At 56.6% G+C, this 16049-nt stretch overlaps 2 protein-coding genes across 12 annotated transcripts in view; both read left to right on the top strand.

The window, feature by feature from the left end:
- Positions 1-2034, top strand: part of ADARB1 (adenosine deaminase RNA specific B1) — a 70119-nt gene extending 68085 nt beyond the window's left edge. For 7 of the 11 annotated variants that reach the window (XM_063400171.1, XM_063400172.1, XM_063400168.1 and 4 more), the window contains 3 exons: positions 442-564; positions 926-1515; positions 1770-2034. The gene's annotated coding sequence lies outside the window, so the exon portion shown is untranslated. The remainder of the gene's footprint in view (positions 1-441; positions 565-925; positions 1516-1769) is intronic. The other 4 variants (XM_063400164.1, XM_063400163.1, XM_063400165.1 and 1 more) reach the window with 4 other exon arrangements.
- Positions 1849-8709, top strand: LOC134551877 (uncharacterized). Its single transcript, XM_063399861.1, has 4 exons — positions 1849-1882; positions 4562-4686; positions 6766-7425; positions 7532-8709. The coding sequence occupies exons 1-4, from the start codon at positions 1849-1851 to the stop codon at positions 7595-7597; spliced, it is 885 nt and encodes a 294-aa protein (XP_063255931.1). The 3' UTR covers positions 7598-8709.
- Positions 8710-16049: the final 7340 nt, after the last annotated feature.

Genomic DNA, 16049 nt, shown 5'->3' with positions numbered 1-16049 from the left:
AAGGGAGGCAGCTTTAGATTAAATGTCGGGAAGAAATTTTTCTCTGCGAGGGTGGTGAGGCCGTGGCACAGGTTCCCCAGAGAAGCTGTGGCTGCCCCAGTGTCCCTGGAAGTGCCCAAGGCCAGTTTGGACGGGGCTTGGAACACCCTGGGATAGTGGAAGCTGTCCCTGCCCAGGGCCGGGGGTGGAATGGGCTGAACTTGAAGGCCCCTTCCACAATTCAGCGATTCTGATGGTCTTGGTCTTGCTGAGGTCAGCCAGCCTGAGGAGCTGATGCAAATTCAGGCTAAAAGATGAGTGCTCATCATTTATACTGTGTAAAGCATGAATGAAAGCTTAAAAAAATTCTAATGCATGATTTTTTTATTTTTTTAAGAAAAGGGATGGGGAGAGGTGCTTCCTTTTATTTTCTTCTGAATAAATGTTATTCCTTGCTTGCAGCATGGTAGAAACCCTATTCTGCTCTGGCTGCTCCAGGACCCTTGGCAGCAGATACAGGCACGCCTCAAGGCATCTCGACTGCAAGAGAGATTTGTTCTGTGTCCGTACTGACTCTGTTGAAAGGTAAGTGCAGAATGTTTATGGGTCAGCCTGCCAGCTCCACTGCACTGCTTCATGTCATTGCTGTCTTGTGCTCTGCAAGACTTTTAGCAACTTTTCCTTCAGTTTTCATGGTAGTTAGCATTTTCTGTTTATCAAGCACAGCATTAGGTTCCTATTTCTGTCTCATAAATTTGATAAGTTGTTTCTACTTAGTTCGGATTCACTTCTCCAGATCTTCATTTAACTTTTAGCCATGTTTCTTCTGCCTCCTGTGGAAATGGACTTAATGCTTTTGCTGTAACTTTATCTTGAAATATTAATCACAAATGAATCATGGTAAATCAGGTTGATGTTTTGCTCTACTGAAATCTTGTGACTGCAGGTAGGAAGAGTTGGGAGCGAACAGTCTGAGGAAGTGGACTGTGGAAGCTGAAGGTTGTCCAGCCAAAGCTGAGTGTGTGGCTCTGACACTGACCAAGGCTGGAAAGAGTTACTGTGTGGACAGTGGATGTTAGAGCCAGGTGAGCTTTCACAGGATGAGAGGAGCAAGGAGAGAATCGAATGGAAAGAATTGCTGAGATCAGGTTTGAGCCCTTTCTTTGGGTTTGGGATTTGTTTGGGGTTTTTTTGTTACCTAACACTACTTAGCACTTACTTACTTACTGTGAGATTTGAAGTTTTCTCCAAAAACTCAGAATGAATTTCCCCACTCTGCCCCACTGGTAGGCACCGCATCTCTTAGAAAAGCTCCTGCCCTCCATCTTCACTGCCCCAGTTTGAAGTAGTGCTCCAGTTTAGCCCGTAGTGATGGGTCTTACATCCTTTTCTGTTCAGGTAACCACACCATTTTGTTATTGACATACCTGCCAGAGGAGCCTACATTACTCCAGTGTAATTTGTGAGGCAGTTTCTGCTCTAACAAGTTTTTGAATGCTGCTCAACTGCAAGAGAGCTCCTTCTGGATGTTTGTAGGTGAGAGAAGAGATCGTCGCATCCCAGGAGCCTGATTTTGGAATGTTTAACGGAATTGGCCCAGTAGCTTTTACTTGTGCGCTTTGCAAGTCTGCCCATGGCAGGTCCAGCCTGTGCTTCAACTTAGAGCCCTCAGTGGGCAGGGAAATGGACCTTGGGAGATTGTTACAGCTCTACTTAATTCTTTCTGAATCAGGATGGTTTTCTGGAAGTAGGCTGTCCATTCTGACCCATTTTCTTCTCTCTCCTTGCAGACTGTACCTGCTGAAGGGCTGAGGTGAGACCAGGATCTGCAAAATCTCTGACTCTCCGTGTCTTCCTGAGGCTGAAGCCATGTTTGCTGTCAATGACAACCCAGTGGAAGATGGTAAAGACTGAAAACTTTGGGTTTTTTCCCCTGAATCCCACGACTCTCTCTGCACCTGTGCCCTGCCTATCTCTTAAAAGAGTTTCTGGGTTGAGAAGGGTTTTACCTTCTGCAATCTTATCTATAAGTCAATGAAAAAGAATCTTTCTGTATCAATGTGATGTTAATTTGTTTGAGTTGTTTAATGAAAGCATATCATTGATAAGGGGTTTGAGTATCCCTTGGATGGCCCTTGGGGCTGGCAGCTCTGATTTAATTTCTCTTCATTCCTTTAATGTCTTTCAATTATTTCTTAAGCAATTACTGCAATTTGGATATCCAGTAAGGACAGCAGCATTCCCACTCTGCTGGATTGGGAAATCCAAGCCCAATTCCTTGGAGAGATTGAGGGGATGGGGAGCTGAGCCTCAGGCTGGGTTTTGACAGTGGTAATTCGGTGAGGAAGAAAGAAGAGAGATTTCCCCAAAAAGGGGTTGTGGGAAATGTAGTTGTTTAATTCATGTTCTATAAATAATTATAGATTGGGAACTGTGATATATATATTATATAAAGGTATGTGTGTGTCTGCTCAAACCCGCACGTTTCACGAACTTCTGGAAAGCACCTCCCTGATCTTCCGGGTTCCAAAAATGGAAGGTGAGAACGACTTGCCCCTGCCTACGTGCAGCTCAACTCATCGGGATTCGCAACGGTCAAACGCTACGTGCCAGCAAAGACGTGCCGGCAAGGACTTACACCGGTCATCACACACCTCTACGGCAGTTACTCAAAGCAAGGACTAACTCTGGACATTAGCATTTGAATGTGCCCAGGGACCCTTTCGAGATTTAATGTAAATAAAGTTAATGGTCGATGATTAGAGAAACAATGGGAGGAAAGTTGCCGAGGGGGAAACTAAGTGTATTTAAGTTGGGTCTTTAGGTGGGCAAGTTTGTGAACCCAGCTAGAGACAAGGCTGCCAGGTCCTGTGTCTCTGGGGTCACCCTTGGCTCTACTTTTCCCGGGAGAACTTCGGTCAAGTAAGTTTGCTGTTCGTGGGGTTCGTATTGTTTTGTTTTTATTGTTTGAAATTGTTATAATTTGATTCTAAATTTTGTGATTTGGATGTTAATAAACCAAACTATTGAATTTGGCAATAAATTTGTCCTGGCGTTTATAACAGGGGTTTAGGCCAGTTCTGCTGGCTTTGGGTGCCTCTACCCCCCAAAAATCCTCCTGGTTCAACAGGACTTGAAGAAGCAGCGGGATGTGCCAGGGGCCTGTGCTGGGAGCCCCAAACCCTGGTCAGGGAGGATGGGAAGTGTCAGCTCCAGGGGAACACCAGAGAGGGGCTACGCTGGGACGCCTCAAATTGCAGCCAGAGATGCTGGGCACTGCTGCACCTTTGGGACACTGCAGAGAGGCTCCACTGCCTGATGCAGAGAGCTCTCCCATTCTCTTTGTCGTGCTTAGAAGGGGGCAGGTCATTCCAGCTGCACGGGTTGAAAAGCCCGTGGGAGCAGGTGGAGTCGCAGACGATCACACAGAAGCCAAGCTGGGAGAGGAAATGAGCTGTGCCACAGATTTTTTTCCCCAATGCCCCAGCACAGCCCCGGCTGCGGGCGGAGCAGGAGCGGCTCGGCCCCAGTGCCCGGCCCGGAGCGGCTCCTGCCGCCCGCCGCCATCCCGGGCCCGGTCCGGGCCCCAGCGCCGCCCCGGGGCTCCGGCCCCGAGACGCACAGCCCGCCCGCCGGGGGAGAGGCGGCTGCTCTCGGGACCCCCAGCCGGCACCGAGAGGAGCCGAACGAGAAACCCCCGGTCCCACTCCCGGCCCCGCCTCAGCGCCGCGGGCTCCGCGCAGTGCCGGGAGCAGCCCGGGCTGGGCTCCTCTGTGAGGGGGCCGGCCCGGGGGAGAGGGGCGGGGCCGGCCCGGGGGAGAGGGCCGGGGCCTCGGGCGATGGTCCCGCCTACATCTCGGGCAGGGCGGGGCGGGGCCGGGGCTCTGTGAGGCGGGGCCCGAGGGCGGGGCTTAGGCGCGAGGCAGGAGGCGGGGCTGGGCGGTCCCGGGCGGTCCTGGGGGCGGTACAGGGGGCGGGGCCTCGGGGGCGGGTCCCGGCCCCGGCTCAGGTGTGCGGGGAGCCAGGGCGCCTGCGCGGGGCGGGGCCGAGGTTATTTAAGCCGCGGTAGTTGCCTTGGCCGCCATTTGCTCACTAGGAGCACGTTGGGGACGGACCTTTTTGTCCGGGCTCCGCAGCCCGGGACAGGACGGGTTTCGGCTCCTCTTCCTATTTCCCCCTCTACCGCTCCTTCCTCCTCCTCGTGTTCCCCTTCTTTCTCCTCCTTTCCCCCCTTTCCCTGTCCTCCCCAAAGCGACCCCTTTCCCTCCCCTTTAAGCCCTCCCCTCCAGTCCCCCTCTCTACGCTTCTTTCCTCCTCTCCATATTCTTCTCATTTCTCCCCTAAACACTTCCCTCTCTCCCCCCAACCCGACCACCCCCCCACTCCTTCCTCTCCTGTCCCTACCCCGTTACCCCCTTCTCTTCCCTCTCTCCCCCTCCTCTGTCTGTTCTCTCTCTTTCCCCCCACCCGTCCTTTCCCTTCCCCTGCCGCTTCCTCCACACCCCGAGCCCCTCCCTGCTCCTTCTCATCCCCTGCTGTCCCTTCTCTCGTCCCGTCCTCCCCTTTCCTTCTTCTCCCGCAGCCGCGGGGCTCGGGGTGCCGGAGAATAAAGCCCAGAGGGCCGGAGCCCGGCGCCCCCCGCCCTCGCTGGACCCCCACACGGGGCCGGGCCCCCTTGGCCGGTGTCCCGATGCGGTTCGCCTGAGGGTGAACACGGGTGACACCGCCGGGGCTCCCGCTTTCCCCACATCCCACGGGAGCCCCCTTCTTAGGAGGGGGTCCCGGGGTGGGGGTGCGGGTTTGGGGGGGTCTCCTCCTTAGGAGGGGGTCCCGGACTGGGGTGCGGGTTTGGGAGGGCTCCCCTCTTTAGGAGGGGGTCCCGGGGTGGGGGTGCGGGTTTGGGGGGGTCTCCTCCTTAGGAGGGGTCCCGGGGTGGGGGTGCGGGTTGGGGGGGTCCCCTCCTTAGGAGGGGTCCCGGGGTGGAGGTGAGGGTTGGGAGGGGTCTCCTCCGTAGGAGGGGGTCCCGGGGTGGGGGGGTTAGGAAGGGCCCCCTCCGGAGGAGGGGGTCTCTGGGGTGGGGGGGTTCAGGGGGGGCCCCCTCCGGAGGAGGGGGTCCGGGGGAGGGGGGCGGGGAGGAGGGGGGGAACCACCCCCCTCCAGTCCGCGCCCCTTCACCCGGACCTCCTCTTCCGGGGGGCCCACCCTGATCCCCACCCCAGAGACCCCCTCCTCCGGACCGGGGCCCCGGGGGGGGGGGGGGAAGGGGGGGGGGGGGCGGGTGGGGTGGGAAGCAGGAGGGGTCACGTCACTCTGAACTGTGAACACATACAGACCAGCGGACAAACGAACGGCGCCTCCCCTCCTGCCCCCCCACCCCACCCGCCCCTCCCTCCCCCCCGGGCCCCGGTCCGGAGGAGGGGGTCCCTGGGAGGGGGCCGAGTTGGACTCCGTCCGGGGGAGGGGAATCCGGGGGCGGGGACTGAAGGGGGGTGGAGCCCCCTCCACCCCGCCCCCGGACCCCCTCCTCCGGAGGGGGTTCCTCCCGACCCCCCCCCAGGGACCCCCTCCTCCGGAGGGGGCCCTTCCTAACCCCCCACCCCGGGACCCCCTCCTATGGAGGGGACCCCCTAACCCCCGCCCCGGCCCCCCCGGGACACCCCAGTGTGATGTAGGGAGAGCCGGAGCTCCGGCGGTGTCGGGCCGTGTGTTTGACCGGTATGGGGACACCCGCCGGGCGGGCCTGTCCCCGTGTGGGGCTTCCAGGGAGGGTGGGGGGCGCCGGCTCCGGCCCTGTGGGCTTTATTGTCCGGCACCCCGAGCCCCGCGGCTGCGGGGGAAAGAAGGAGAGGGGAGGATGGAGGATGGGAATAGGGGGGCAGACGGGGTGGTCGGGGTGGGTGAGGCAAGGACAGAGGGCAGGTCTGGGTGCTGGGGTGTGCAGGGCAGCAGGGAGAAGGGGCAGGGGGAGGCGGGGTTCGGGGGAAGGAACGCTGGAGGAAGGAAGAGGCGGATTGAAGGCAGGTGGGGGGAACTGGGAGGGGGAAAGGGAGCAGGGAGAGGGAGCAGGGGGAGCCAGGACTAGGGGGAAGGAAGGGTGAAAGGCGGTGGGGCAGGATAGAGGAGTAGGGTAGGCTTGCGATGTGTAGGGGGATAGGGAGGTTGACTGGGGGGGCGAGGGGTCCGGGGGGGGAAGGAGGGGAGGGCTAGGGGGGAGAGGGAGGGGGGGGTAGGGGGGGGAGGGAGTAGGGGGTGGGGGAGGGGAGAAAAGGAGGGGAGAAAGGAGAGCAATAGAGAAAAAGAAGCATAAAAGAAAAGAGGTATAGAGAAAAAGAGGTACAGAGAAAGAGAAATATAGAGCCCGGCCCCGCAGCAACCTGCCCTTCCGAGCGCCGAGCGGCAAATGGCGATAGGGCCTTTCCCCGCGGTTTAAATTCCCTCGGCCCCGCCCCGCGCAGGCGCCCTGAGGCCCCGCGCACCTGTGCAGGCCCCGCCCCCACACCCGAGCCGGCCCCGCGCAGGCGCTCTGGGGCCCCGCGCACCTGTGCAGGCCCCGCCCCAAAACCCGCCCCGGCCCCGCCCCGCGCAGGCGCTCTGAGGCCCCGCCCCCGGACCCGCCCCAAATCCCGCCCTGGCCCCGCCCCAAATGCCGGTCCCGCCCCCGCGGCCCCGCCCCGCCCCCGCCCTTCAAGGGCGGCAGAGTCGCTCCGGCCCCGCTCCGTGTGCGGATGCTGCTCTGGGGATGCTGCGGGACCATCGCTCGGAGCGCTGTGCGGAACCCCAACCCAGGGGCTGCTCCCGGTGCTGCGCGGAGCCCGAGGCGCTGAGGTAGGAGGAGAGGTCAGCTCCGGCTCCTGTCCGTGTCCGCTGGGGGTCCCGAGCGGTGCCGCCTCTCCCCCGGCCGGCAGGGCACGGATCGCAGGACCGCGGCGGGATCGGGATCGGGCCCGGGATGGCCACGGGCAGCAGGAGCCGCTCTGGGACGGGCACTGGGGCCGAGCCCGGCGCTGCCGCTCCTGCTCCGCCTGCAGCTGCTGTGGCACTCCGGGCGCGGTCCTGCTGCGGCCGCAGGGAACCGGGGCTCTGCCGGTAACCGTGTACGGGAGAACGGCGGCGGCGTTCCCTCGTGCAGACGCTGGATCGCGGCTGGGGCACGGGGAACACCGTGTGCCAACCCTGGCACCCCCTAAATCCCGCCGCTCTTGGTGCCCCTGTCCCGCGGATACCGCCTGTAGCCCCGCGGGTGTGCAAAGCCCCCGCTCTGTCACCCCTGAGACCACCGCACCCCTCAGAGGACAGCAGCGCCCGTCTCCCCCTTCCCCGTGTCCGCACACGCTGCGGGGCTTCACCGGCCGCACCCTTGTGGAAGGAGCGGGGCTGGAGCACCGTGGGCGGGAGCCGCGGCCCCGGGCACGGCTCCGCTCAGGCTGCTTCTCCAACAGCTGCCGGGTGAAGTGTTCCCCCGCCCCCTCGCTCTGCAACTCACACTCTGCAGTGACAAAACCTGTTTAATAAAACTCCGCTGAGAATGTTCCTCTTGATTTCCAGATCACAGGACACACTGAGGCTGGGAGGGATCCTAAAATCTGACTCTCCAGCAAATGGACCCTTTGAGAGTTGAGCTCAGAACGCTGGCATCACCAGGACTCTGCTCCAATCAACGGAGCCCATCTCTGTGTCACAGGGGTGGATCTCCCTAGGATGGGAATCCTTGGCACCACCAAGGGAAGTGCAGTGCCTTCTTTTCTGCTAAAGCTGCCTTATGCACCAGCCCCTGCCATGGCTCTAGGGCAGAACTAACATGACAAAACTCTTCCAATGACACTGATTTCCTGCCCTTTCCAGGATTTACCCAGCAACCATCAAAGTGCTCTCGCAATGTCTCTTTCCAGGCTGAAATGAGCAGGACAAGTCCTGAGCCTTCCCTGGTTCCACAGCCAAAGTTCTGGAGAGAGGCAGGGCTGGTCCCACCTGCAGAGGGGCGTTTCCTGCAGGTGAGTGTTGCCAGGCCAAAATGATGGCAGCTGCTGAGGCCGGGGCTGCAATTCTGGCCCAGAGCTGCACAGAGGCCCCGGTGCCCCCCCCTTGCTGCCAGCAATGCTCCTTGGTGTTTCCTGTGCGTGTCCTGGGTGGCTGGAAACGCAGGGAAGAGGGAGGCCGGCAGCCCCAGCAAGGCAAGCAGCCCCTCTTGTCCTTGGGATGTGCAGGGGAGGAGCTGTGCCTGCAGTGTCCTGCCCGTGGCCCGCAGCGTGCCAAACACACGCCCCAGGGATGGGCACTGGTGTGCTCAGACACTGCTGGCACAGACACGGCTGAAGGGCTGCCCGCAGCTCCTGGGCCAGGGGCTGCTCTCCACAGGCACCAGGAGATGCTTCAGCCTGGACAGAGGCCACCCACAGCCCAAAAGCAGCCCAAGGAACAGCTGGCATTGCCTGGCCATGGTTTGCAGAGGAGCTCAGACAGCAATTCCCCGTTCTGACCTCCCGGAGCTCCCACACGGCTGCCAGGTATGTCCTGGCCACCCCAAATCCCCTCCCTGCCAGCCTGAGGACATCATCCATCAGCAGCATTAAAGCCAAGGCAATCTTCCCTCACAGAATTTAAATCCCAAGCAATAGCCCTCGGAGATACCTTAAAATGGAAGGTTCGCACGGATGGAGTTTTGTTGGGATGAAGTTTGGAGCTTTTCATGGAGCCAGCTGGAAGTGCAGAGGTGATGGGAAGCTTTTGCAGGTGGGTCCCACTGCAGGTGTGCTGAAGGCAGGGATGTGCAGCCCTTTCCTGAGGTGAAGGAACTCCCAGAGGCACTGCTGGGGCTCTGAAAGGAGCTGAGCTTCTGCAGGCAGAGATGTCCTCCCGTGGGCACAGGGGCTGCCTCAGCACGGGCCGGGAGCGCGTCCGGCCACCGCCTCCTCCTGCTGTAAAATATCAACGGGAGCCTGAGCTCAGGGGGACGGGATCAGCTGAATTCCAGGGAGCTCTGTCAAGTGACCCCCCCAGGGGATGAGGGTTATCATCAGCCAATTCTGTGGAATAGAAACCCCTCCTGTCCCCATCCTGCTGAGCTTCCTTGGAAGCTCTGCTGCTTCCTGACACAGCTGGTGTTCGAGGGGCACGGGAATAACCATGCTCCATGAGGCCCTGTGGGGTTATTCCAGTGGGAATTGAGCAGGGAATTCAGGGGTATAATTCCTCTGAACTAGCTCCCCCCTCCCTTTGCTGAACTAGCAAAGGTGACAGTGAACCCCAAATCTGGGCACCACACAGAGAACAATCTTTGTGCTGCCCTGTCAGCTCAAGGCCCTGGGCTGGGAAGTTTTAGGAGTCAAAGGTACGGAATTATACAAATCACAGCAACTGGCATCACCCAGAGGGACAATCCAAGTCCCAAACAATTCCTCCACAATCTGCTCTGGGGGAGCAGACCCTGTGTCTGCCAGGAGCTCTGACTCTGTTTCTCCAGCCAGCTCTGAGCAGTGTCAGGGCCTCCATGAGGGCTTTAAAATCCAAATAAACCCCCAATCCCATAAAGTGAACAATCCAAATAAAGAAATGCATTGTTGTCATCAAGAGCTCACAACTCTGTTAAGAATTCCATGACAACAAGGTAATGGGATTCCCAGGAGTCTCGTTAATGCTCTTGGTTTCATTTTTATGTCTTTTTAATCCCTCATTTGGCAGCTTGTAAAACTTACACTGGAATTCAGAGGTCAGGCAGGGTTGGCTTTGGATTGACCTTCACCTTTGGTCCCACTTTGTGCAAACACAACTTGGGCCAAGGTGGTTGGACATGTGACCTCAGCTTTTCACTCCAGAATATCCCCTTCTTGTTCCCTGGAGATGAAGATTTTGCTCCAGACTCCCCATTCCTCCCCTCCATTTGCCCTCCAAGCGCCCGTTCCGTTCCCCACGGGTGCCCTGGTGACACCAGGGAGGTCTCTTTGCCCACAGAGCCTTTCTCCTGCCCCTGCCCAGCATCTGTCACCCTGATCGGGCTTGAACTCAGCATGTGGGGCCAACTCTCCTCCTACCCCCAGGTAAACACTCACCTGACCTGGATCAGCCCCAGATACAGCCCCACTTCTCACCTCCAAGCTGCTCCCGAAGGGGGCTGCTGCCACATTCCTGACAAGGTGCCAAAAGCCCCTTTGGACAAGGCTCTCTTGGTCTCAGGCACTGGGCACTGCAGGCACCAGGGCAAGGACAGCCTGAAAGCAGAGCAGATGCCTCTGGGTTAGCAACAGGCTGGGGACACGAATGAGCAGAAACTATCAGCCTCTGGGGCTGTGACTTGATTTAATCACACAGATCATACCAAATGTGGCATTTACAGACCTCAGACTCTCTTTCCACAGAAGCCAGTTCTGATCTAGTTCTCAGGGTGACCAATACCTCCTCCACAAAACCCACAGGGATTAGAATTTTGTGCTGGTTTTACAAACGTCATGTCAGATTTGCAACAGCAAATTCCAGCAGGTCCCTGCTTTCCAGATCAGTGAACTCAGCTTCCCTGGAAAACCTGCTCCAGCCTCAGCCTGTCCCAAGGTGAGCACAAGCCTGCAGAGGTCAGAACCCTCACCTGGACCGATGCACTTGCAGCGAGATGCAGCTCCAAATGGAATTCCGCAAACAGCCTCCAAAATGTTCTACGATCACACCTTCAAGATGGCTCCAAAGGGCAACAGCTCCGGTGCCAGATCAGTACCTGCATGAGTCTGTGTGCCAGCCACGGCTCACTGAAAAACACAAGAAACCAACCATCACACAGGCCTTGTTTGCAGAATTCCTGGTCCAATCCCTCTCCTTTCCTGCCCAGAGCTGAGGGAAATCCCACAAAGTATTAATAAGTGACCTTTGCTGAGAGCACTCATCACCCCAGCCGTGTCCCCTTTGTGTCCATCCTGGCCATCACCAGCCGTGTCCCTCTCTGTCCGTCCTGGCCATCATCAGCCATGTCCCTCTCTGTCCTAAGGGACCGAGTCCTGCAGCTCAGGACAATTCCAAACTTCCAAGGACAGCCAGCTTTAAGGAGCAAATCCTCAGGGAGGTTGTCTGGGACCACAAAGGCTGCTGCCCGCAGCTCATCTGTGAGGTACAATCGGACACAAGGGCAGGTGGGTCACACCAAAACCACAGGCACAATTTACTACCTCCAAAACATGAACAAATTCTTTGATCAGGTGTCAAACTCCAACTGAACACCAACTAAACACCAATAACCTTTAAGGCCTGCCTTCAAAATGCCCTACACCAGCCTCCCTTGGTCAGTCCAAGGGTGAAACACAGAGCCCCACAGTTGCTGGAAACACTGGCAGGACTCTGTACGGATGGGATCGAACCTTTACACAGCTCTGTCCTGTGGGACCAAGCGTGGCAGAACAGAGAGACTGATGGAAATAAAACAAACGATTGATTTCAATGGACACTGAGGAGACTGAAAGCCCCACCCCAGAAGAGTTCCCTGCCCAGCACTGGAGATGTCACTGCTGTTGCAGTCTGAAGGGACACTGCAGCGGTGACATGAAAGCCAGCAAAAACAATTTCTAAGTAGAAACTGATCCTCACCTGCTCCAACAACCAAATCTCTGTGGCTTGTCCTCAGGGGGTGACCTTGTTCCAGGGAGGAATCTTCACACCGCCCCCAAGAGCCGGGGTGAGACTGCCCTGCCAGCAGAACACAAGGGGTTAACACAAAGCTCTTTGAACACATTCTGTTCTCAGAGTGACTTAACAAAACATCCATCAATGTGCATCTCTAATAAAGACAGCTTGTACCTATGCTTGCAATAGACTTTTGGATGTTATTTCCTCAAAGCCTCTGTTTTAACGGATTTTGATATTAAAAGTCTTTAAACAAATTTAACATGAGCTCTGCACCCTGCCATGCTCCCAGCCTTAAGGAAGAGCCGGATATCCTCACATTCATCCAAGCTGAGGCAGCTCCCATGGAGGGAGGGAGCTGCTGCTGCAGACAAACACTGAAAAATCAGCCCTGCCTTGAGGGTGTCCGGAGAAGGGAGAAAGCCCTTCCCACCGCTCTCGGGTTTCCCTCGCTGCCACTCGCTTTGCTTCCAGCTTGGGAACGTTTGTCCTGGGGGCATTTCAGCATCACAAAGGGCTTTTCCAAGCCCAGGGATTCCATGGGATGCCCAGTGACTGACCCAGCTGCTCGCACAGGCAGGGAAGCTCTTACACACATATGATCCTGCCATGGGCCAAAGCACTCCAGGGCATCCTTGGAACGGTGCAGAGGGCAGGAAAAAGACACAGCCACAGCCCTAATCCCGCTCTGTGCTTGAGAGCATGAACACCATTTCCTCCCGATCCTGAGAGCTCCAAGGAAAATCGCTGTGAAGGTGGCACTGAAGATGCCACTTCTCTGACACGCCTTACCAGAACCACGGCCCACCAGGTTTCTGTGGGAGCGGGAATTATTTGTGCAGTTCAGAAGCTGCACATCCCTAAAGCATTCCCGTAGGAACAGGAAGCTTCCCGTGTGCATTTTGTAGTCCAGTTTGTAATTTTAGCATACTTCTAGACAGCTCAAATGGAAAAGAGGTGACTTGGTGCCAGCACAGCGTTACAATGGGATATCAGGAGACTCACCAGACAACACACACTGCACACTCTCCATTCCCAGCACTCCAGCTGAGGTGTTTTCTCGTTTCTCACCGACTCTCGGTTCTCTTTCCAGGACTCCCATCAGGAAACTGATGGCCGCTTCCACATGCAAACCCCCGCGGCATCACCGGTCCCAAGCACTGCTCCTCTCCCAGCCCCGCTCCACGCTGTGCCCTTTTATAGGCACGGCTCCACCCAGGACACAAAAGGAGCCTCCCAGGTGCCTCCTGAGACCCAAACCATTCCAGGTGGGTCAGGAAAGAAATAGAAAGAAACTCATCCCTTTTGGGGGAACGAATTGTCTTTGTCCCCATTCCCCCTTCTGTCTCCTGCTCCTGTTTCCTAAGGCAGAAAACACAGATCAGGTGGGGTCGGGGGAAAACGCCAAGTCCAAAACCAAACAAAACTTGTTTTTCCATCGATTTCCATCAGGACTGTTCCGTTCTTCCCACTGTCCCTCGGCCGTAGCCACAGGAGCAGCTTCTCTCTGCGCCCCGTGGGGGTGGGCACAGGGACACCCATCCCGGTGCTTCCCGCAAAACGGAGCTCAGCCCATCCCAGGAAATGTCCTCGTAGCTGGGAACGCGGCACGAGCTTTGTTCCATGAAATATGGCCCCAGAGAGCCTCAAGTCCCGGGATAAACTGGCCCCACGTAGCAGCCGGGTCCCCCGTATCAGTGCCCAAAGGACACAGTGCCCCCGCGGGTCCCCCCCGGCCCAGGTGAGCGCTGCGCAGCGCCCTCTCCCCTGCAGCCGCTCACCTGCGGGCACCGCTCGCTCCTTCCCGGCGGCGCTGCCGGGCCAAGGTGTTTCCTGAGCCTGGCTGCGGGTGGAAAGCGCAGTTCTTTCCATCCCGGGCACGCCTGCAGGCTCTGGGGGGATGATGCAGCCTGGGGCAGGACCCTCGGCATTTCTCCTCTTTGAACTTCTTCCCCTTGAAATCCCGGTGTCGAGGTGGATCCCTGGGGAAAGGAGAGCGGGAGCAGAGCCTGCGCCTGCGCTGTGTTCGCCTAGGGATGCGGCACTGGCAATCAAAATGATTGTCCCGGCTGCTCTCAGCTGCTCCTGCTGAGCAGCGGGCTGGTTCCCCGCTCTATCCCGGCTCCCGGGGAACCCCGAGATCCCCAGGGCCCAGCTCCTTGCAAAACTTGTTGCATTTTGAACACCTTTTCCTGAGGTTTCCTCCCCCGGAGTTTGTGGGCTCTGGTGCCGCCTTGTCACTCCCTGCAATCAGTGCCAAGGGGAGAAATCTCAGCCTGCCCTCGCCTTCATTCATTTCCCCACCTCCTCCCTCCCTTTCCCACCCCAGTGCAGCCAAAGCCTGAGCAAAAGAAGGGGCAGCGGGGTGGATTTGCACATCTGGCAGAGCCCAGGCCAGCTGTGACTGCAGGGCTGCAGCCTCCGTTCATGGGGACAGAGACGGGGAGCCCTGGTGAGAGTGAGCAGGGAGAGCCCGGAGGGAGCAGGGAGAGCCCGGAGGGAGCAGGAATTCCCCCGGGATCGGGGGACTTTTCCTGAGGAACAGGGGCTGCGGACACTCACCTTGGCCAGGGGGCTCAGGGGGCAGCCAAAGTTCCTGGAATGAGCAGAGCTGGGCGTTTTCCCCAAGCCTGCTTCTGGGCATCCCCTCAGGGAGCTGGCACAGCACTGCCCAGGCAGGTGGGAATGACATGTTTCCACTAATTTGCCCCAATCTGGATTATTTTTCCAAACAAACCTCTGTTCCCAGCTGTTTTAAGCAAGTTTTTGGCAGGCTGGGATTCTAGGGACAAGGGAGAGGCTGGCAGGGGTGGAGGAGATGAAGGGGAAAACATCTGCTGGGTGTCCCTGTGCCACCAGGCTCCCATCGTCTGCACAGAGAAATGCCTTCCCAGCCCTACCCAGCATGGACAACAACAAAAGCATCCTCTGAGCATAACTGGGTTTGCTTATTGTCCCACATGGCAGTCAAATGTACAGTCAAGGTAAAAAACCCCACGCTTTTGGCATTAGATACATTTCACTCAATGGCAGAACAGTTTGGAGATACTTTCTCTTCAAATAAATAGATAGATAGATAGATAGATAGATAGATAGCAGTGACCGATGAGAATTTGTGCAACACAGCCCTTCTCCAGTACATGTACATTCACAGACATTGAAATACTTCTCCATGAATGTAGTGCAAAGCTGCTGGCAGCAGGAAACCCCCAAAGCTCAGGGCTCTCTGAAGCCATGGAGAGAAAACACACTCACACCTACCCTGTGCCATTCTGTGGCATCCAGCTGCAAGGGCATCATCCAGGGAGGATGAGTTTGGAGAGGCAACAACAGCGGCAAAACAACAGCTTGAACTCCAGAGCACCTTGGGCTCCCCTCCCACCATCTCCAGCACAGACAAAAGGCAGCACTGAATCTCTGCTGCTTCTCTAGACTTGCTGACAATGACAGCAGGGAGCTCCCAGAACCAGCTCTTCTGAGCCAAAACAGAGCCTCTACTGTCCAAAAGCCAATAGATAACCACAAGGAGAACTTGAGTATTGGTTTGGGTAGGTTTTTTTGGAAAATGGGATTAGCAGTCTCACTTGCTACTTGAGCAAAGGGAGAAAAATGAGAGAAGCTGTCCAAAATTTGCCCTTAAAGGTAAAGAATAATAGAATTTACAAAGTGCTATTCTAACAGAAAACACCCAACAGGACACGGCCAAAAAAAATTTAAAAATCACAACTCAGGAACTGTGGCAGTCTCTCATCTCCACTTTCCTCCTTGATTTCTTTCTTCTTTAATACACAGACAACATAAATTCAGGCCAGCAAAAACAAAGCAGTCACTGCCTGGCCTTCTTCATTCCAAGTAATGAATACAGAAACCCAAGAAAGCTTAGGACCCTTCAGAGATGTGGGACAAAGAGAAGCCACAGAGCCTATGGCAGTCAGAAGGGGCAATTTCACCACGGAATGGCCAAGCTCCTGCTCCTTTGGAAGCCTTGGAAAAGCTTCCAGGGAATTCCAACCCCAAGCTGCAGCTGTTGCCACTATTGTTGCACTGCCACATATTTTGAGATACACAGGGGAAAGCTACAATGCCCAAGAACACCTTTACCAAGAGAAGGATTCATAACTAGCTGAAAAATGGCAATTATTTGCCTAAACAAGAAATGCTGAGCTCTGCTTTGATGCTTTTGGAAGTGCAGACCCATACAGAAGGTCTCAGAGAGCTGCAGGGAAGAAGCTGCCTTTGCTGTCAGTTTGGAGTGATCACTCCTGTAAAACTTTAAACACCTTTTCACACACAAAAAAGAGGTATTCTAGGTACCTGAGCTCAGTTTAAGACAAGATGTAAGCAGCTAAGCTCAGCTGCCTCGAAGGTACTAGGGCAGTTCATTTGCATTGGTGTGGGTTAATTCAACTTTTGGGCAAAAGGACTGAAAACTGCAACAATAAATTCTACCCTTTCCTCTGACCTCCTCTCCT

The sequence above is a fragment of the Prinia subflava genome, chromosome 6, assembly GCF_021018805.1.
Source record: "Prinia subflava isolate CZ2003 ecotype Zambia chromosome 6, Cam_Psub_1.2, whole genome shotgun sequence".
Taxonomy (NCBI): Eukaryota; Metazoa; Chordata; class Aves; order Passeriformes; family Cisticolidae; genus Prinia; species Prinia subflava.
Note: the sequence above shows the minus strand (reverse complement) of the source record. Positions and strands in the feature narration are given on the sequence as shown.

Bases quoted from the DNA above. Each gene is read 5' to 3' on its own strand.
- LOC134551877 (XM_063399861.1), top strand. From the start codon at position 1,849: ATGTTTGCTGTCAATGACAACCCAGTGGAAGATG. The intron at 4,687-6,765 runs GTGAACACGGGT...ACCCCAACCCAG, and splicing joins CCGATGCGGTTCGCCTGAGG to GGGCTGCTCCCGGTGCTGCG. The intron at 7,426-7,531 runs GTGAAGTGTTCC...TCCAGATCACAG, and splicing joins GCTTCTCCAACAGCTGCCGG to GACACACTGAGGCTGGGAGG.